Source organism: Apteryx mantelli, chromosome 2 (genome assembly GCF_036417845.1).
Source record: "Apteryx mantelli isolate bAptMan1 chromosome 2, bAptMan1.hap1, whole genome shotgun sequence".
Classification (NCBI taxonomy): Eukaryota; Metazoa; Chordata; class Aves; order Apterygiformes; family Apterygidae; genus Apteryx; species Apteryx mantelli.
Genome location: NC_089979.1, coordinates 47896149 through 47918802, shown reverse-complemented (window position 1 = coordinate 47918802; position 22654 = coordinate 47896149). Strand labels below are relative to the sequence as shown.

The following is a 22654-nucleotide window of genomic DNA, read 5'->3' as shown; positions in this document are numbered from 1 at the left end:
AGGTCCATGTCTTTCTTGTACTGGGGAGCCTAGGACTGGACACAACACTCCAGATGTGTCTCACCAGAGGTGAGTAGAGGGGAAAGATCACCTCACCTGACCTGCTGGCAACGCTCTGCCTAATATCGCCCAGGATGCTGTTGGCCTTACTTACCTCAAGGGCACATTGCTGCCTCATGTTCAGCTTGCTGTCCACCAGCACCCTAATGTCCTTTTTGGCAAAGCTGGTTGGCTTCCCAGATTGCATTGGTGCATGGGGTTGTTCCTCCCCAGAAGAGGAGGACTTTGCATTTCCCTTTGTTGAACTTCATGACGATGTCTGCTTTCCCAGGGATCTTGCTCCAGCCTGTTGAGGTCCCTCTGAATGGCAGGACAACCATGTGGTCTGTCAACCACTCCTCCCAGTTTTGCATCATCTGAAAACTTGCTGAGGGTGCCCTCTTGTCCTATTATCTAGGTCATTAATGAAGATGTTAAACATTACTGGTCCCAGTTTTGACCCCTGGGGCATACTATTAGTGACTTGCCTCCAGCTGGACTTTGTGCTGCTGATCACAACCCTTTGAGCCTGGCAGTTCAGCCATCTTTCAGTCCACCTCTCTGTCCATTTAGCTAGCCCTAATTCATCAGTTTGTCTATGAGGATGTTATTGGAGATAGTGTCGAAACCTTGCTAAAGTTAAGATAAACAACATCTACTGTTCTCCTCTCATATGCCAAGCCAGTCATCTCATCTCAGGAGGCTATTGGGATGGCCAGGCATGATTTCCCCTTTGTAAATCCATGATGAGGACTCCTACTCACCTTCTTATCATTCATATATTTGGAAATGGTATCCAGAACTATGTGCTCCATCACCTTCCCAGGGATTGAAGTGAGGCTGACAAGCCTGTAGTTCCCCAGATCCTTCCTCTTCCCCCTCTTGAAGACAGGAGTGACATTTGCTTTCCTGCAGTCCTCAGAAACTTTCCCTGAATGCCATGACCTTTCAAAGATAATCAAGAGTGGCCTTGCAATGACATCGGTCAGCTCCCTCAGTGCTCATGGACACATTCTGTCAGGTCCTAGGGGCTTGTGTATGCCTGGTTTAAGTGTTCCCTAACCTGATCCTTCTTTACTGAGGGTAAGTCTTCCTTGCTCCAGAAGCTCCTACTGGTTTCAGGGACCTGGGGTTACTGAAGGCCTTTCTTACGAGTCAAGACCGAGGCAAAGAAGGAATTGAGTCCCATGACTTTCCATGTCCTTTGTCACTAGGTTCCCTGCCCCATTCAGCAGCAGGCCCACATCTTCCCTAGTCTTCCTTTTGCTGCTGATGTAACTTTAGAAGCCATTCCTGTTGCCCCTCATTTCCCTCACCAGATTCAACTCCAGATGGTCTCTGGCTTTCCTAACCCCGTCCCTGCCTGCTTGGACACTGTCCCAGGTTACCTGTCCCTGTTCCACATCCTGTATTCTTCATTTTTATACTGAGTTTTGTCAGGAGCTCCTTGTTCATCCACACAAGCCACCTGACACTTTTGCTTGATTTCCTGTTCATGAGGATGGACCATTCTTGAGCTTGGTGGAGATGATCCTTGAAAATCAAGGTCGAGCTCTCATGGACCCCCTCTTCTCTCTAGGACTGTTTCTCATGGGATTCTTACAAGCAGATCTCTGAACAGGACAAAGTCTGCTCTCCAGAAGTTCAGGGCTGTGATCAGGGAGATCAGTTGGTAGGAATTAGAGTATTAAATCATATTTAAATTACATTGAAAAGACTTAGTCTCTGATCATAGGAGAAATTGCTTCTTGTCTTTCAGCAACATTCCCTATCTAATCAGATGATCATATATCTCCAAAAACTGTATGATCAGATCAGTCTTTTCTCAGGTAGAAGACAGAAATACTAATAAGGAAGTGTTGTTTCAAAGAAGAAGAAGATGTAAAAGTAAATTCTAGTCCAATTGAAGTGAATGGCAAAACTTCTGATGACTTCATTAGCTCCATGATGCCTTTTAATTTCTCACTCTTAATTGTGGTCTCTTTTCTATGAACAGTTTCAGGAGCGCTAGCATCAAAAAGATGTAAAAAGAAGAAGTATAAGTAGAATAATATACTGGAGAACAAGGAAGAGTGTGGATATGTGGATGAGTTTATATACAAGTCAAAGAAGAAATGATATACACGTGTCATCTTGCCAGAAAAAAAAAAGTTTGTCTAACTTTTAGGCTCATGTTAACTTTCACATAGGTAAGATTAGATGAGGTTGTTTCCACTCAGATTATAAAGCTAGAAGGGAAAACAAGAGAATAGATTTCCTGAACTGAGGCATGACCCAGGATTCCTATACCGTTCCTGACAGGAGTGGTTCTAATGACTCAGACACATAAGCAAATTACATTGGTATAACACATCATTGAATATCAGTTTCCCTGTAGTAATTATTCATGTGCATACCCAGCTATAAATGTGATGCAAGTTTATCTTCAGAGAGGCAGAGTACTCTGAACTAGTTTGAACCCTCAAACACTTCACAATAAATAAAACCACGCACCCAGAACCTGCAGCCCTGTGCAGCACTCCTGCTTGCTGACCTAAAAACGATTCTTAAATGTCTGTCTTAAATATCCTAAAACACTCTGTAAAAACCTGCAACAGAAAAGACTGACACACACCAGTTGTTGTCCTTAATGCTATTTTTACACATTCACTGCTTTACCAACCAGTTGGATGCCTATCTTTAGACAATTTCTTCTGGCCATATTTTCTGAGCATGCTTATGAAAACCTCATATGTGACCAGTGTCAAAGATTGTTAAAATGACAGTATATCACATCTAGTGTTTCTTCTTTATCCCCTAAGCCATCCATCTTGTCAGAGAAGGAAATTATATTGGTTCAACATCATTTGCTCCCAATAATTCTATGATGGATTTTTTACCACCTTATTATATTCTAGGTGTTTATAAATTTATTGTTTAATAATTTGTTCAAATATCTTTCTGAGAATCAAAGCTGAGCTGACTTGATAATTTCCTTGTTCCTTCTATTCCCTAAAAAACAGATACAATGCCTGCCCGTATGCACTGCTTTTCTACCTTATGTAACCTCCATAAGTTTTTGAAGACAATCACTAATAGTCCATACACTAATTCAGCCAGTTCATTAAATGCTCTAGGGTGAATATCATCACACCATTTCCATTGAATTCACTTCTTTAAATATCGGTTTGCCCATTCTTCTATTTCCATACCCTCTGGTTAAAATTAATTTTCTTAAATATCTGATCACAATTAACATCTTTTACTAAAGCAAAGAAGCCTTTTCTGCATCATCTACTATTTGTTTTTCTTTTCTGCTAAGTAACAGCATCATAAAAAAGTCAGGAACATACTCTAAAGATACTTAAAGAATCTCTCATTTCTTTATTTTTATTTTTTTATAATGTTTATATGACAGGCTTTGTAATTTTCTATTAGATGATTCTGCTGTTCACCTTTAGTCATGTGGTTTTGTTTCCACATTTTGTGCAATCCCTTTTCACTTTTCAGGTTGCTAAAAAAAACCATCTGATGCTGCCACACTATTCCTTTATTCTACTCCTTCCATCTCAGGAGAATTTTGTTTTATGTTAAGCACTGCAGATGCATGGCTTTTTGCACACCTTTTCTTCCTAAAATTTCTTCCCAAGAGCTCCTACTTACTAGTCCTCTGAGCTCATTGAAGTCTGTCCTTTCTGAAATCCATTATCCTTTTCCTACTCTTCTCAGTCCTTCCTTTTCTATAGTCAGTGTTTTGTGATAACTAAATTTTTAACCTATGCTTCTCTTTGTCAAGATCAAATCTAAAGTAACCACTTCCCTCCTAACTTTCTCTATATTCTGAAATTCTGAAAATATTCTCAACACCACCAAGAACTTTATGAGCCATCTATCTCCTGGCATATTATTACGCTAGCAGACACTGGGTAATGAAAGTTTTCCATTACCATTGGATGAAGGCTTCTGCTAGTTGCTCAAAAAAAGCCTCTCATGATCTTCTAGGGAAATAGTCTGCACTAGATCCATAACAGGACACCAACTAAGATATTTTTATCTTTAAACTTCATTCAGAAAGATTCAACAAGTCTCTTCTCTCTTTCTTGAATGTAGAACAAGCATATATGAGCAGACATTCAACAGCTCAGGGTGGAAGTAGACATAAATGCCAAAAACAACAGAATACCTTCAGAAATCTTTTGAAATTCTGACATAGGGACAGTAATCCCATGGCTGCTGGTAACACCTATAGAATTCAAAAGCTTGCAGTTGTGACTAATGATGAAATAGGAGGTCTCTGCTCCCAAAATAATAGTCTTATCACTTGAATATACATGAACTATATGCTAACACCTACCATTACTAATATATAGCACCCAGGCTCCGATCTAAGATGCAGTCTAAAATGGATGTCTCATTCTGAGATGTCACCCTTGAATTCCATCTATAAACCCTCTCTTGGTAAGAATTATTAAGTCATTTTGTTAAAAAAAAAAAGAAAAAAGAAAAAAAAAGGAGAGATCACATCTTCTCCACCTGCCCCTCACTCCCAACAGAGCTTGGTGTAAGAGACATCATAAGCTTAACGCTGTCAGAAGAGAACACAAAGTATATCTGAATTGGACTGGAAAGATTCAGCTTTGAAAACTGAAGCAGCTATTCAGACAGGAAAATTTGGGGGGATAGGAGATAACTGAGCCTCTGCTCAGTTCTGCTCAACTTCCAGTTGAGGACTAGAAGCAAATTCCTAAATTTTACCAAAATCCTCTGCTGACAACAGGCAATGTTCAAAGGAGCAATCTGTAGAGATGCTCAGGCTGATGTTGTGAACCATCATGTGGCTCAACTCAGCATTATGTCCCAGGTAAACTGGGCTCTGATGCTTTCAGACCAGACCTAGCTTAAAGAGGTCCAGCTCAAGTGTCTCTTATTTCCCTGCTGAATTGTCTTTCTCAGAGCCAGCTTGTCCACATTTAAGCCACAGTAGAAATCAGCCCTAACTCCTTGGAATTAGGATATGGAACATAAACTCTGCTGTGTTTTTAAGAGAGGTAAGGTACAGTGAGCAAAAATACATGTGTATGTGTCTGTCTGCCAGTCCCCTTAGTAGTTTGGAATGCTTCACTAACTTTAATCATTTTGACAAAAAGGTAGCAGTTTAGATTTGTACAAGCTGTATGAAAAAAGGCATCTGAGAGTGAGAGAAAGACACTGTTAATGCCCTCCTGGACATCTGAAGAAGAAGTCATGTCTTGTTGGTTCTCATTGCAAATCAGTGAGAAACCAGTTCCGACTAGTTTTGTAGCTCTAAAATCATGAGTTATTTCACCAAATCCTACAAATACAAATTCGGAAGAACCAGTCAAGCAATAAATCATAAAGATTTTAAATTGAAACAGCACTCAATTAAAAAATATATATTGATTGTAGTTGCAGAAGTGGAAACATTAATGAGCACTTCACATATCACCACTCTTTTTTGTCAGTAGTTTTAGTAAATTACAGAGTTATAATTTTATTGTATGCTTCATTTCAAGTTTGTTAAACACTGTACTTTATATGGGCCTAAAGTCTGATTCTTTTCTCCTGCAATTCAACTTTCAGTACAAAAAAAGTAAAGAGAGGTTTGGAGGGAAAATGAAATTGCCATGCGTAATCAAATAATTCAAATTTAAACATCATTTAAATGCAACAGATTTTTAAATTTAAAGCTTAAACTCTATACTGAGTACTTGAGTCTGGTCTAAGAGAACCTTCCATTCACTAAGCACAATTCCAGTGACATTAGTGTCCTTGGAGCAAAACTTCTGCAAATATAAGGTGATTAGGTTCTGATACTTCGTCCTAAAGGAGTATCACTGTCACTGATGCCAGCATTTAGCTTTATTTATTATTCTGAATATCTCTGTTATCCTTTAAACATCCTAGTTTTCTTTTTCTTTTTCTTTTCTTTTTTTTAAACAGCAAGCAGAAGTTTTGGTGTTTGTTTCCAACCAAAAAAGAGGCATTATTTGCATATTGTGACCATTGTATCCAAGGGTTAGTCAGGAATTTTGTTTGCTTGGCTGTTACTAGTTGGTGTCCATTAGTTTTCTAAGACAGACATCTTAGAGACAGTCTTAACGTCTGGAAGTTAAAATACTTTGGTCTAGAATGAGTTGACAGATATACATAGCATCAAACACTACAATTTTTGGTTGTTTTCTCATGTTCTAAAAGTTTTGATGAGCACAAGAGCTTAGGATCTCTGGCTCCATTATGTTTCATATGTACCTCAAACCATGAATGGGGAAGACACAGTTTGTCTAGTTCATGTGAAATGCAGTGACATTTGTAGATATATTTGAACACAAACATTTCAGGCTAACATAATTTTCCCAATAAAAGTTAAGACGAATTCCCACCTACCTGTAAAGTGCTGACAGTGGTCGCTTGTTGCCAGGTTTTGGTCTGTATGGTTTTGGTTCTCCTGCCATGTTGATATCTGAAAGCAAACAATTGATATTCATAAACAAAAGGTCTATTAAATTAAAGTGAATTTGTTTTCACTAATATATAAAAGCATAAAGTTCAACAAAATCAGCAGCGTTATTTCAGTGTAAAATACTGTGAGAGAATAACATATCCTGTTTGCCATTGAATCACCTAGAGATCAAGACTTTCCAAGGAACCATACATTCTTGGTAAAACCTATATTTAACCTGAAACAGAGTGCAATGGAAGGAAAGGTGAGGTAAATGTCTGTGTAGAATAAGGAAGAAAGGCCCAGTACAGTGATGCTTTAGGCACAGACATTTTTATTTGAACTATTCTTGACATCAAAAGCTGCAGTAAAAGACTGATATTATTGACTAGATAAATTTATTTTGCACAACCCAAGAAAAAAGTCTACCTGATTTTTTTCTAACTTTTCTAATAAAGAGAAACATTGAAATCTTCCTCAGATTTTCTGACAGAAAAATATTTTTTTTCCATTGGAAATTCCATGTTTCAAACATTTAAAATTATTTTAAACATGTTTTCAGTATAAATTTGATTTTTGAATTTAAACATTTACTTAAAACTACAAAATGTCTTGGAAATGAAAACTTTTTGATTAGAACTGTTTCTTATAGAATGTATTTTATTGATGAAATTTTCTCCATAAAAAGTGTTTGGAATTAAATCTGATTGTAGTTCATTCTGTTATAATATATTACTTTTAGAATTGTATTGTAATTTAGAATTTAGAATTGTATTACTTTTAAATCATAGTTTCCTATAAAATATTAATATTTCTTATTTTATCTTGGATGAACATTGGAGACAGTTTTCATTCTCCCTTGAAATGCTTTCCTGCCCTTAATTTTAACAAGTGCTTCATTAAATATATATTAATCTTCCTGTTTCATGGTTGTTAAATATTTATGTATGATTCCCTTATTCAAAAGAATATAAATCCTGCTAATGTTGACCCAACAAAGCAAGCGTCAAGCATTTGTTGAAAATCATTGAGGAATACTAATACCTGTGCTTCAATTGCATTGGCTGCTGGAAATAACAGAATTGGAATGAAATTTTTATCCCGTGACCTTTTCAACAGACCTTTCCACAGTATTTTAATATGTCAGTTTTAAGGTCATTGACTGTATTGACTTTCACCATCTCCTGTTAAAACTAGGTCAGATTTTAGGAAAAGTAGAATTTATAATCTGTTCTTGGGAAATACCTGAGGCTGTGGGATTCATCTTCACATATTTCTCATGTCTATCACCTGTTTCTCCTTCAGAGTTTCAACCCAGGTCACTATTCTTAGGCATATGAACATTAAAGGACTTCCAAACCTTTTTCACATCCTTTGGGGAGAGATCAAGGCTATCTTGATGTTTATTCTTGTAGACCTACTTTTGCAGGTCTACAACACCTGCTTTTTCAAAGATGAGCAGTATAGAAAACTACGGCCCATTTTTTATGTGTTCTTTTTACTTCAATCAAATACTGTCAGAAAGGCTGTAAGAAAACACTGTAAGAAAACACAGCTGTAAAGCTGTTCTGAACCAGTTAAGATTCCCTCAGACTTAAATAAATCTCTGAAGGTACCAGCAGAAATCACTGAACTATATTTAACAGACAGTAATAGCCAGAATTTCTCTTTAACACAGGAAATATTTCCTAGTAAAGCCATGCACATGGGGATTTTCTGTTAATAAGAAACTGACTGAATACTCTACTACTACTACTCCCTAAGCACCTTGTACTAAGTTAAGAATGTAAGTAGGAAATGGTTTGAAAAGTTAGAACAGATTTTCACCCCGCTATTTTTCAGCACTACCTACTCCAACCTCAAATTTCTAACTAAGATTAGAAGTGAACTTGTCAGCATTTCACAGGATAGATTATTTCCAGCCCAACTGGAAATCTTGTGAGATAACTTGTTCTCTTGCTTCATCCATCATTAGTTTCACAGCAGACATTTACATCTAGTAGGTCATAAACTGCATGTCAGATAAATTTGTTGGCTGCAGCACGGAGATTTACCTGCATTAATGATTCCACTTCGAGCAGTGCAGAGAGGTATCACTCCTTATGGTGTAAAATTAGCTACTGCACTTACACATGAATATGAACTAGACAACTTGACAAAGCACAGAGAGATTCATATTGCTTCTATGGGGGAATGGAGCAGCACAGGGACTATCAAATTATTTTCTCTGATCATATACTATAAATGTTCACTTAGAGTTCAACATTAAGATAAATTCAACATTTAAATTCCAAATATTAAGGTATGATTATGAATATAAAACTGAATGGGCAAACAACAGTACATTGTAACACAGCAGTCGGCTCTTTCTGTGCTTTCTGAATCAAAACAGATTACTTTCCGTATTAAAAAAAAAAAAAAAAAAAAGCATCTTCAGTACTGTCTCTTCATATTAATACAGAAAAGGTGGTTAAGATAGGAGAACTAGATTTCATTCAAGTGTCATCAACACATCACATATAATTTTAAACATGGTGTTTTTATTTCTAATTATACCGAAAAGTGCCTAGCAATTAATTGGAAAAAACGTTGACTTTTTAAAAGAAAAAATGAATATGCAAACCATTTAGAGAGAACGCATATTGTATTCAGTGGCTACATAAATTGGTCTGAAAGAGCAACTCAAATCAGCATGATCTACATTTCTCCTATTAGCCTTTCACCCCACTGCCTGTCTATGTCCTCTAGGAAGTATATTAACTACGAAGAAGACTCAGGTGCATGAACCTCTTGTTTTCAGAGAGGCTCTATCAGCCAGCCTTGAAGGTTTGCTGCTTAAGCAATCTGAGAATCCGGGCCTGAATGCGATTGTACAGTTGCCTTTAAATAACCTTTGCAAATGTCAGCAATGATACCTGAAGAGTGTTGACTCCACACACTAGAGGTATTTCAGTACTTCTCAGTATATCTGTCCTTCAGATGCTTTAAAAAATTTTATTGGAGAAAAAAACTAAAACCAATACCAACTCTTTTGGTTCATAGTAAACAATTGCTATAAATTAGAAGCTTTGACAGTCACTGTGTCAGTCTATGAAAACTGGGACTACTAGGCTTTTGGCTGCAAATTCCAGCCCCAGGCCCCAAGCTACACCTGTACTATAAAATTAAACCCTGCCATTCCCAAGCACAAGAACTCAATTGTCTATTGTATTAAATAGTTAGAATGGTTCCTAGTATGGCTTTTAACCTCAGCCAACAAGTACTCTCCCATGCTATTTCTAGATGTAGGTAGAGAATTGACATGGGCTAGGCACCATTGCTAACTGGCACTGTAGCTGTGACCACTCTGCTTTGAGTGAAAGAGAACAGTTCCAGGTACCTTTAATTAACTGTTACAGTCATGACCTCTGAGTGCTGGATCCATGCCAGAAAGACTGGAAACCAAGACATGGACATAAGAAAACTCTAAGGTACTCTGTAGCTCAACAGCTGATCCTCTCCTCAACAGCTAATCTTCTAAGAAAGGTTTCTTCAGATGCTCACTCACCCTTTCTTCTGAATGGTTGCAGAAACTGCGACTTTCCTGGAAAACACTTACATTTTCTTGACTTCACCTTTTGGATGAAAAAAGAGTTTCGTTGTACATGTGCAGACCAGCTCTGCTTTAGGCCAATCTTTAACAGAAGTGTGAGAAGCCACAATTGCATAAACTGCCTGAAATGTGTCAAAATGGTAACTAAAATTATTTTACATAGAAAGTATTCACACAGTGAATGTACAATCCATATGCAGATCAATGTGGATATAGGAAAAAATAATACATTTTCTTCTTCCTCACATGACCCAAAATACGTGGGACAGAAGAGAAAGATCAAGAGAATTTAGAATTTAAAGAAGCCTCTAGTCATGCTATATAGAGCATAAGGGATCACCAGCAAAGTTAAAGCTGATTTATCTTTCTTTTATACTCTTCCCTCCACCAGTCCTATTAATCTCTTTCCTGCTGCATAAAAAGGAATTTTAATGAAGTCATATGACATTTTTTACATCATAGGCTTCCTTTCTCTTCTTATGTTACATAAATTACTCGTCATCTCCTCTTCCCCATGACTAGCACTTAAATGTGAAGAAAGCAGAGAAGAAAGTGCAGTTCTCAGTTCTGTTCAATTCTATGCCAAAATTGTGCAGCTGTAAAGAAGCAAATTCTCAGAAAATTGAACACAAAGTCAAATTAACTTTCATGGCTAGTAAAATATTAAATGAAGGTCTGGGTCACACGTCATGCTTTTCTGTAATAGTATTAAAAATAATTTACTTGTGGGGCTCTCAGCTGCATTTGGATTTTCTCTTTACACTGAAGTATTTGGAAGCCTTTTTTTGCACAGAGATGACAGCTATTGTTAATGCTTCATACAGAAAGAGCCACTTGTTGAATAGTATATGAAATTGCTTTGTTCGACCATCTCTTCTTTACCGCTACAGTGAAATGAGGCTACAGGATTATGTAAGCTATCATTCTTAACACCATTCAGTGACAAAAGGGTCAGGCATTATCTGAAAGTCTCTTCCTGTTCCCCAAAGAGCTGTGTTGGTGTGAATACTGCCTACAGCTAAAAGGGGAAATCCTGACCCTGCATACACCCCTCACAAACAGTTCTTGCATGAGAACATCTTTTTCAGGGTACTGCAGAGAACGTTCTTTCCCTTAGCTGCGGAACGAATGTAGGCATGCTTTACAGCTGACATGGAGCATTTATCTTCCCTGATTTTTGTCTGAATGCTGTAATCCTTACACTTCCCCTTCATCATTTCAACAAGGAGAGGTGTGCTGCTGGACCTCGTACTAACAAACAAAGAAGGACTGGTGGAAGATGTGAAGGTTGGGGGCTGCCTTGGCTGCAGTGACCATGAGATGGTAGAGTTCAGGATCCTGCGAGGAGGCAGCAGGGCACCAAGTAGGATCGCAACCCTGGACTTCAGGAGAGCAAACTTTGTCCTCTTCAGGGACCTACTTGGAGGAATCCCATGGGTGAGGACCCTGGAAGGAAGGAGTGTTCAAGAGAGTTGGTTAATATTCAAACATCACTTCCTCCAGGCTCAAGAGCGGTGCATCCCTATGAGTAAGAAGTCAAGCAAAGGAGGCAGGAGACCTGCATGGATGAGCAAGGAGCTCCTGGCAAAACTCAACCAGAAGAAGGAAGTATACAGAAAGTGGAAAGGGGGACAGGCCACTTGGGAGGAATATAGGAATGTTGTCAGAGTATGCAGGGATGCGACGAGGAAGGCTAAGGCCCGTTTGGAATTAAATCTGGCTAGAGATGTCAAGGACAACAAGAAGGGCTTCTTCAAATACATCAGCAGCAAGAGGAAGACTAGGGAAAACGTGGGCCCTTTGCTGAATGGGGTGGGTGCCCTGGTGACGAAGGATGCAGAGAAGGCAGAGTTACTGAATGCCTTCTTTGCTTCAGTCTTTACTGCTCAGGCCAGCCCTCAGGAGCCCCAGACCCTGGAGGCAAGAGAGAAAGTCTGGAGAGAGGAAGACTTTCCCTTGGTGGAGGAGGAGTGGGTTAGAGATCATTTAAGCAAACTTGACACCCACAAATCCATGGGCCCTGATGGGATGCACCCACGAGTGCTGAGGGAGATGGCGGATGTTATTGCTAAGCCACTCTCCATCATCTTTGAAAGGTCATGGAGAACAGGAGAGGTGCCCGAGGACTGGAAGAAAGCCAATGTCACCCCAGTCTTCAAAAAGGGCAAGAAGGAGGACCCAGGGAACTACAGGCCAGTCAGCCTCACCTCCATCCCTGGAAAGGTGATGGAGCAGCTCATCCTGGAAGCCATCTCCACGCATGTGGAGGAAAAGAAGGTGATCAGGAGTAGTCAGCATGGCTTCACCAAGGGGAAATCATGCCTAACCAATCTGATAGCCTTCTATGATGGAATGACTGGCTGGGTAGATGAGGGGAGAGCAGTGGATGTTGTCTACCTAGACTTCAGCAAGGCTTTTGACACTGTCTCCCATAGCATCCTCATAGACAAGCTCAGGAAGTGTGGGTTAGATGAGTGGACAGTGAGGTGGATTGAGAACTGGCTGAATGGCAGAGCTCAGAGAGTTGTGATCAGTGGTACAGAGTCTAGTTGGAGGCCTGTAGCTAGCGGTGTCCCCCAGGGGTCAGTACTGGGTCCAGTCTTGTTCAACTTCTTCATCAATGACCTGGATGAAGGCACAGAGTGCACACTCAGCAAGTTTGCTGATGATACAAAACTGGGAGGAGTGGCCGATACGCCAGAGGGCTGTGCTGCCATTCAAAGAGACTTGGACAGGCTGGAGAGGTGGGCAGAGAGGAACCTCATGAAATTCAACAAAGGGAAGTGCAGGGTCCTGCACCTGGGGAGGAATAACCCCATGCAGCAGTACAGGTTGGGGGTTGACCTGCTGGAAAGCAGCTCTGCTGAGAAGGACCTGGGAGTGCTGGTGGACACCAAGTTAAGTATGAGGCAGCAATGTGCCCTTGTGGCCAAGAAGGCCAATGGTATCCTGGGCTGCATCAGAAAGAGTGTTGCCAGCAGGTCGAGGGAAGTGATTCTCCCCCTCTACTCAGCCCTGGTGAGGCCACATCTGGAGTACTGCGTCCAGTTCTGGGCTCCCCAGTACAAGAGGGATGTGGCACTACTGGAGCAAGTCCAGCGAAGGGCCACAAAGATGATTAGGGGACTGGAGCATCTCTCTTATGAGGAAAGGCTGAGAGAGCTTGGCCTGTTTAGCTTGGAGAAGAGAAGGCTGAGAGGAGATCTTATCAATGTGTATAAGTATCTGAAGGGAGGGTGTCGAGAGGATGGGGCCAGACTCTTTTCAGTGGTGCCGAGCGACAGGACGCGAGGCAATGGGCACAAACTGAAACACAGACACTTCCATCTTAACATGAGGAAAAACTTTTTCACTGTGAGGGTGACAGAGCACTGGAACAGGTTGCCCCGAGAGGTGGTGGAGTCTCCTTCTCTGGAGATATTCAAAAGCCGCCTGGATGCAATCCTGTGCAATGTGCTCTAGGTGACCCTGCTTGAGCAGGGGGGTTGGACTAGATGATCTCCAGAGGTCCCTTCCAACCTCAGTGATTCTGTGATTCTGTGATTCTGTGATCTCTGTAACAGCACAGTCACCGGGCAGACTTTCCTTGCCTTGTTGGGTGTGCAACCAGCTGCGGTCTGCATCATGCAGAGGGAGCAGCACTCCTCCTGTCTAGTGAAGGGGAGAAGGCTAATTTTGTGGCCTCTTGAAGACTCCCCACGAACTTTGCTGAGATTGCAGAGGCTGTGGCCAAGACCTCTCAAACTGCTTGTCTCCCAGTGTTTTTCCTGCATATCAAGTCCTGTGATGGGGCACGAAGCGCACTGCAGGGAAGGCTGGAATACCAGGCTGCAGGGGAAGGGACACCACAGAGAACAGGACATGCCTTATAAAGTGGTTCCTTTGGGAATTCATTTTTTGGGGAATGATGCCCAGTTGGTGGCAACCCTTCCCTCCTCCTCTTCCTCTCCCTCCTCCTCCTTAGTCCCTAGCTTGTGGCTCTTCTAGTGGAAGATCTGCGCTGGTGTTATGCAGTTGCAAGAGATTCAGACTTAGCTGACAGGGGCCGTAGCCAGTTATCTGCAAACCAGCTGTAAGAGCTGCAGGAGTTTGGGTGTTAACTCTGGAAACTCATCTTGAAGGGGGTTTTAGCCACTTTTGGAAACAAGGCCATGTCAACCATGAAGCTGACTGTCATACAGGCACTTAGCCCCACCAGAGCTAGACTATAGAAGCAGGAAAGTGTAATTTTCTTCCTATAAGAAGGTCCTTTACCTCCAAACAAGTTTTAAAATGCTCCATTGCCCAGAGATTTCCACCTACCATTAACTTTTTCAACACATAAACTGGCTACTTCTGTATGTGTGGAGGATTAATATTGCCATAAGGCTATAGGAAAGCAATAGAAAAGTACATCAGGAACTTTTGCTACCTTCAGGAAAACAGGAAGACTACTTTAATGTAAGTTTAGCCAGCCCCACCCCCACCCCCCCAAAAAAGTGCATGTGATGACTTTCATATGATCCTAATCCCCCATTACACTGTAACTTCACATGGCTCCCATTAATGAGAAACAGAATTGGTTCCTGACGTACAGCTTTTCTCAGACAGTGAGGTGCACAAGGAGGATCTTTCTTTCTTTGCCTTTTCTTGATCACAATAAAGATGTTGTTTACAAAAAGAAAATAGAGCACCTGTCTTCTTTCATATCAAGCATAGTCATTACAGGGCAGCAGCCAACAAACTCAGGGCTGCTTTCTTTGGTAACCAAAGACAGTTATTACCATGAGACTCAGACAAAGCTTAATGTTGACTAGATGTCTGAGTTTCTCAGCATTGCAATTAGCCTCAAGCAGTGATTTTAAAAAGTATAGTGGGGATACAGTATGAAACTCCCTCATTCTAACTCTTTCAGATTTCAACATGATTTATGCTAGGGAACATGCTCTGAACCTTAGTCATCTTTTTCTACTTCCTCAAAATATGTTTTTTTTTTTCCTTCTTCTAATAGTGGGATACTTGATTTCCTGCCCCATAACCTTTCATTTTACTAAAGTTAGCTTCATGCTCCAAGCATTAGCTTTTTATGAGCTGAAATCTGTAGAGTATAGAAGAGTTCACTATTCTTTTTGCCCCAACTCCTTTGTCTTTCTCACTGTTTTTCTTTCAGATGATTGACTTTATTAATGCAAACACAAAAAAAAATATTTTCCCAGAATATATTTTGCCAAAAATTATCAACAACTCCCCTCTGCAACAAATAAAGCAACCAAGTTGTGAGGATTTTTAACTACTTTCAGCAGTTCAATTCTCCTTTCTATATACTCTCTTTTTGCCCATAATCTTCACGATCTACGCTTATCTAGATTAGAGACTCTACAGAAGAGTTTTGTTTTTTTTTTTCCAAGCTCCAAGTACACTTTGGGATTGTATTGTCTTTTACGATCTAATAATATTTGTCAAGCATTTCATCTGAGATAAAGTAATTTTTTTCAGTACCAGCTATTTGGAAATTTGTATCCCAAATATCACATACTAGGGTTCTAACAAGTTTTGTCTTTGTAACACAACCATTGTAAAACATGTGATGGACTGTCACAGAATTAGCTCATAGTTTTTTCAGGTAATAACTGTAAATATTTCATCTTCTCTAACACTATCACCATATTAGTATTATAAAGCAATATAGCAGTATTATAAAGCAATATAGCAGTATTATAAAGGAAAATGTCCTTTGACACTCACTAATCTAAAATCTATGTTTTTTTTTTTTAACAGTTCAAGGTTGAATAAAATGACAGCAGAAGAGCAGATAATTCCATCAAAATTTGGCACAGGAGAAAACATTATCGTGGAGGTGATTTACAAACAAATGATACACCAAACCTGTATTTCTGTATAAATAAGATTTAGGTTCTAGCCATGTACTAATTCTCTGTCCTTGTCAATGCATGCAATTGTCCAGTGGATTAAATTTATATTGACAACCAAACTACAACAGCATAGTAGCTTATTGCAAAAGCAGGATGTAAAATAACTGGAAATACAGACAAGCTTCAAAATGAGCGATATACAGTGTTGTTTCATTGAAGTTCTTTGGCATTTCTACAAACAAAAAATATAAAAATAGCTGATAGAAATAGAGGAAATACAATATCTTGTCAGACTGACGGTTCATCTACTCCAGTTTTCTGTCTTCAGCTGCCCCATATGCTTCCAAAGGAGGCCAAAGAACCTCAAACTAGGTACATATAAGATTATTTTCCCTTCATTCTCTTATCAGCCCAACATGATTTTCTTCCTAAAATGGATTTCTCTTCCTAATTCAGGATTAGCTTAAGCCCTAATACATGATGTTTTATCTTTCCTCCTATACTGATTTTGTTAGTACTGGAAATCACACCACAATTCCGAATAGCCTTGCTAGCTACATAAATATTCATTCATTCTGTTATTATTACTAATATATCATACCGGTGTTTCTTTGAACAAAAATTGTATTTTTCAATAAGAGAAAAGCTCTATTTTGACCTTACAATCTCCACTCCTTCCATCTGCTAAACCCCTTTTTCAGCTACTATTCTTTTTACCTGTCAGCAACAACCAAAATCTTAGGAGTGACAGCAGAAGCCCTTTCTCTAAACATAAAACATCATTCCTCTCACAGCAATTTATTGGACTTTTACTGTTTACTTCTGGAGATTTAGGTTCGGTCTTGCATGCAGATACACTTTACATCCTGCTGCAAAGGCTCTCCGGTGCATGGTTTAGAGTGTGTTTCATATTATTAATGACGTTAACTTGTATACATCTTGAATCACTAACAAAATTATTATAGATGGCTAAAAATCATTTTAAGAAATAAAGTAATTATTTTGAAACTCATTTAAATCCAGTCTGAATATCATAAGTAGTACAAAAAAAGACTACATAAAACATTTTCCAATTTAATTAAAAAAAGAAAGAAATTACCCTGCATATTACTACCCAGTGCTAGTATAGCTCTCAAATTGGTCATTCACCAAGCTCCTACACTGGCTGGATCCACATTCTTCTATGCTTCCCAGTAGCATTCTCTGTTGTCTTTAGCTTTGTAAAAGAGATAGTAAATCTGTGTTATCCACAAAGAAAATGTGTCATTTTGACCCAGGCATTGTAGGAACCAAGAACTCCTACACTCTGACTTAATTCTTTTCTCCAGAAATACGTGGGCACATGAGATTTCCAGTTTATTTCTTCAGAATATGTGCTAATTTTGAGCAAACCACACATTCATGCAAAACAAATATTTCTAAAAAGGCTTCAGAAACTAATCTTCTTCAATTAACATAAAAAATATATAGAGCTAGACAAGAGAATAAACAGCCATTGGCCATTCTCTGCCTTGAAGGTTTTGGAGGGTTATATCAGATTCCTGTAAGAGGTCCGGAATCCTTATTTTTGCACAGTGTCTCATTGAAAGTCATAATGTTTCCTGTGTAGCTTGCTCATGAAGTAAAAACAGACCTCCTCTAAGATCAAAATATACAGCCAGGTTGCTCACCTCTGCCTCATGTTACTGTGTTTTCCTTTTGCATTCTATATATTTGTTCATGGATACTTTTGTATGAACATATTCACAATATAAGCATGTATTTTTGACTGGCACAAATTTTGTTAAGTTCTGTAATTCATCTTTATCACAGATTTTCTGAAAACAGAGGATTGCAAAGAAACACTGAGAATATGAAATTCCTGAACCTGGAGTGAAATTATTGCTGCTCAAGTGGATGTTGGAGTCAATTGCTTTAATATAGCAAACAAAACATTTCTTAGTCTCAGAAGTTTTCTCAGAAGTCTCAGAAATTGTTATCTATTGTTATTGTTAAAAGGAAGACCAGTGGCATTAGACCTATCTGAAACCTCAATACCTGCAGGTTTTACAGAATCACAGAATCGCTGAGGTTGGAAGGGACCTCTGGAGATCATCTAGTCCAACCCCCCTGCTCAAGCAGGGTCACCTAGAGCACATTGCACAGGATTGCATCCAGGCGCGTTTTGAATATCTCCGGAGAAGGAGACTCCACAACCTCTCTGGGCAACCTGTGCCAGTGCTCCGTCACCCTCACAGTGAAAAAGTTTTTCCTCATGTTCAGATGGAACTGTCTGTGTTTCAGTTTGTGCCCGTTGCCTCACGTCCTGTCACTGGGCACCACTGAAAAGAGTCTGGTCCCATCCTCTCGACACCCTCCCTTCAGATACTTGTACACGTTGATAAGATCTCCTCTCAGCCTTCTCTTCTCCAAGCTAAACAGGCCCAGCTCTCTCAGCCTTTCCTCATAAGAGAGATGCTCCAGTCCCCTAATCATCTTTGTGGCCCTTCGCTGGACTTGCTCCAGTAGTGCCACATCCCTCTTGTACTGGGGAGCCCAGAACTGGACACAGTACTCCAGATGTGGCCTTCCCAGGGCTGAGTAGAGGGGGAGGATCACCTCCCTCGACCTGCTGGCAACACTCTTCCTGATGCACCCCAGGATACCATTGGCCTTAAGGGCACCTTGCTGCCTCATGCTTAACTTGGTGTCCACCAGCACTCCCAGGTCCTTCTCCACAGAGCTGCTTTCCAGCAGGTCAACCCCCAACCTGTACTGGTGCAGGGGGTTATTCCTCCCCAGGTGCAGGACTCTGCACTTGCCTTTGTTGAACTTCATGAGGTTCCTCTCCGCCCACCTCTCCAGCCTGCCCAGGTCTCTCTGAATGGCAGCACAGCCCTCTGGTGCATCAGCCACTCCTCCCAGTTTTGTATCGTCAGCAAACTTGCTGAGGGTGCACTCTGTTCCTTCATCCAGGTCATTGATGAAGAAGTTGAACAAGACTGGACCCAGTACTGACCCCCGGGGGACACCGCTAGCTACAGGCCTCCAACTAGACTCTGTGCCACTGATCACAACTCTCTGAGCTCTGCCATTCAGCCAGTTCTCAATCCACCTCACTGTCCACTCATCTAACCCACACTTCCTGAGCTTGTCTATGAGGATGCTATGGGAGACAGCGCCAAAAGCCTTGCTGAAGTCTAGGTAGACAACATCCACTGCTCTTCCCTCATCTACCCAGCCAGTCATTCCATCATAGAAGGCTATCAGATTGGTTAGGCATGATTTCCCCTTGGTGAAGCCATGCTGACTACTCCTGATCATGTTTTTTTCCTCCAGATGCTTGGAGATGGCCTCCAGGATGAGCTGCTCCATCACCTTTCCAGGGATGCAGGTGAGGCTGACTGGCCTGTAGTTCCCTGGGTCCTCCTTCTTGCCCTTTTTGAAGACTGGGGTGACATTGGCTTTCTTCCAGTCTTCAGGCACCTCTCCTGTCCTCCATGACCTTTCAAAGATGATGGAGAGTGGCTTAGCAATAATGTCTGCCAGCTCCCTCAGCACTCGTGGGTGCATCCCATCAGGGCCCATGGATTTGTGGGTGTCAAGTTTGCTTAAATGATCTCTAACCCACTCCTCCTCCACCAAGGGAAAGTCTTCCTTCCTCCAGACTTTCTCTCTTGCCTCCAGGGTCTGGGATTCCCGAGGGCTGGCCTGAGCAGTAAAGACGGAAGCAAAGAAGGCATTCAGTAACTCTGCCTTCTCTGCATCCTTCGTCACCAGGGCACCCACCCCATTCAGCAAAGGGCCCACATTTTCCCTAGTCTTCCTCTTGCTACTGATGTATTTGAAGAAGCCCTTCTTGTTGTCCTTGACATCTCTTGCCAGATTTAATTCCAAACGGGCCTTAGCCTTCCTCGTCACATCCCTGCATACTCTGACAATGTTCCTATATTCCTCCCAAGTGGCCTGTCCCCCTTTCCACTTTCTGTAGACTTCCTTCTTCTGGTTGAGTTTTGCCAGGAGCTCCTTGCTCATCCATGCAGGTCTCCTGCCTCCTTTGCTTGACTTCCTACTCATAGGGATGCACCGCTCTTGAGCCTGGAGGAAGTGATGTTTGAATATTAACCAGCTCTCTTGAACGCCCCTTCCTTCTAGGGCCCTAACCCATGGCATTCCTCCAAGTAGGTCCCTGAAGAGGCCAAAGTTTGCTCTCCTGAAGTCCACGGTTGCGATCCTACTTGGTGCCCTGCTGCCTCCTCGCAGGATCCTGAACTCCACGATCTCATGGTCACTACAGCCAAGGCAGCCCCCGACCTTCACATCTTCCACCAGTCCTTCTTTGTTTGTTAGTACGAGGTCCAGCAGCACACCTCTCCTTGTTGGCTCGAACAATTAATTTTAGAACAATTAATTTTTTTTTTCTTTTTTTCACAGTGCAATGAAAAATTCCATTGGCTGACCAAATGAAGCAATTCCCTAAGCTCACCTTAATCTTTTGGACACACTGCATAAACCACTAATCTTGTGCCTGTCATTTAAAATGAGGAAGTGAGTACAAGAGAAAGATGCGGGCAGACTTTTTAAAGCTTTAGAGTTATTTTAATTCTTTTAAGTCTAGATGAAGATCTCTAAAGTTTGCATTGCAACAATGACAAAAAAAAAAGACCAAATAAAAGTACTGAGCTGAGTGATCCCTCTGAATAAAAATGAATGTGACTTGACATAACGTTGCTTTGGCACACTGTCTTATAACCTTTCACTTCCTAATATTCAGATCCTTATCAGATGCTGCTGTTAACATCATGATGTATTTTAAGCTCAAAAGCATGGCCGCAGATACAGTAATTAAATCCTAAAAATACTTATGCTGGCCTGGCATGCACAGTAATGATATGCATTGGCCTGACTCCAAGGAGCTAACCACGTGTACCTGCACTCTGTTGTGATCTTAACATTACTATCTTTTCCCATAATACCCGATACTGCCTATCAATCTTAGTATTTATAATTCTCTACTTAAAAATATTTGTACTTATTTCCTTAACAATTAGGCCAGAATGGAAAAAATGGAAAAAAAAAAAAAAAGGAAAAGTAATACTTATTTAATAAAGGAGACAACTTTGGGTGAGATTCTGAAAGCTCTCAGGGTTAGTGTAAGCTTCCATTTAGGTCTGTGGTAAAATCAGATTTAATACTTTTTACAGTTCAATCATCTGTATTGTGTAATAATCAGAAATCTTTTTTTTTTTTTTTTTGGTACCTAAATATAAATCCAGGAGAATCCAGTAAAAGGTAAGAACAGTGTGGCCTTTTTATATTTGCCTTTTGCTCATTCAGCACTTCATGAATGCTGTTAACTTGCACTGCCTTATTTTAGGGAAGAGGAAAAAAGCATGTGTAATAAAGGTGTTCCATAAGAGAAAAATAGGAAGTTCTAGCTGGTTCTGTAATGTTAATGTATCGGGGCGGGGGGGGAAGTGTTATACAGAGAATGGTGTGCTTGAGTGCATGGGACTGTGATATCTGTACTGTCCATTCAGTATCCCCCACACAGGACCACGTTGCTGTCTTAGCTGCAACTGCCCCGTATCTCCAGCTTATTTTCCTTTTGTACAGTGATCCACAAAGAAATGAAAATAACATTGTGAAACAATAAATTGTAGTAAATATGTTCATCTCTTCATTTTATTCCATCCACTGGATACTGAGTTATTACCACAGCGGTTCCAGGATCAACAATGGCAATTAACCCCTTTTGGTGTGCACATCGTTTCCTCTACTTTGTGTTGCTTCCTGGAAGCCTTTGTTTCACTCTCTAAAGAGTTGCAAAGCCTGAGATTAATAATACAAAGAAATCATGAACTACACCATGGAAATGTTTTCTCAATTTCAGTTCATAAAAGTGGACGCCTGCCAAGATCAGGCATCAGTAAAGCATCAGAAACACAGTGCTCACTTCAAGATATTACCAAGTTCTGAAGTGGGAGGAGTGAGTCACTATTTGGAGTAGCTTAATGTTTTGTGTTGGTGCAGTTATTCATTTAGGTTTGCCTGGAAATTGAGTATGCCCTAACTGTTGTTCTGTCTGTAGCAAGTAACCATCTGGGTTTTACTTACATTCAAATCAGTTTAGTACTTGACACCTCTACAAATGAAAACCTACTGCACTTGTGAGATCACAGCTCCCCAAACCCTGCTCAGATATTGAAAATTTATATATCCTTCTCTTCAAGGTGTCTAAAATAAACATGCCCACAAATTATTACACAGAAGAATTATTCTGGCTGCATGTGCTGAGTGTACTCTCAAAATTAAAACTCATGTGTTTTCTTTCTCTAATACGTGCCAATAATACAGGCCAATAATACAGCTGAGTATAAAGAACCATCCCCAAAGGAGGACAAAATCCACTTGCAAATACCAGTGATTCACTTTCGGGTTCAGTAGGTTCTTCAAGATGCACTCCCCTAGTGACACATGCTGACAAGGATTGCTGTGACAGATGATGCACTGTACATTTTTTTCTGCTAGGACTCCAGCCGCAGCTGAAACTGCTGTCCTGCCACAGCCCAGCAAGAAGCCAGGGGCAAGCCCTGTAGGAATTGCTGCTGTTAGTGATATAGACTTCAGCTGACAGAGAGATGCAGCCTGTTGTATAGGAGACAGGGAACAGGAGGGCATGTAAATTAAGACTGGCCCATTAAGAATATAAATATTCCCTTCAGGTTTCATCATGTTCATAAGCAGGGTATG

General features: G+C 40.5%; 1 protein-coding gene across 7 annotated transcripts in view; it reads right to left on the bottom strand.

Moving 5' to 3' along the window:
- RALYL (RALY RNA binding protein like) overlaps window positions 1-22654 on the bottom strand; it is a 387048-nt gene that overhangs the window by 68063 nt on the left and 296331 nt on the right. For all 7 annotated transcript variants that reach the window (XM_067290597.1, XM_067290596.1, XM_067290601.1 and 4 more), the window contains one exon: window positions 6424-6499. In XM_067290597.1, coding sequence (XP_067146698.1) covers window positions 6424-6499 — 76 coding nt within the window. The remainder of the gene's footprint in view (window positions 1-6423; window positions 6500-22654) is intronic.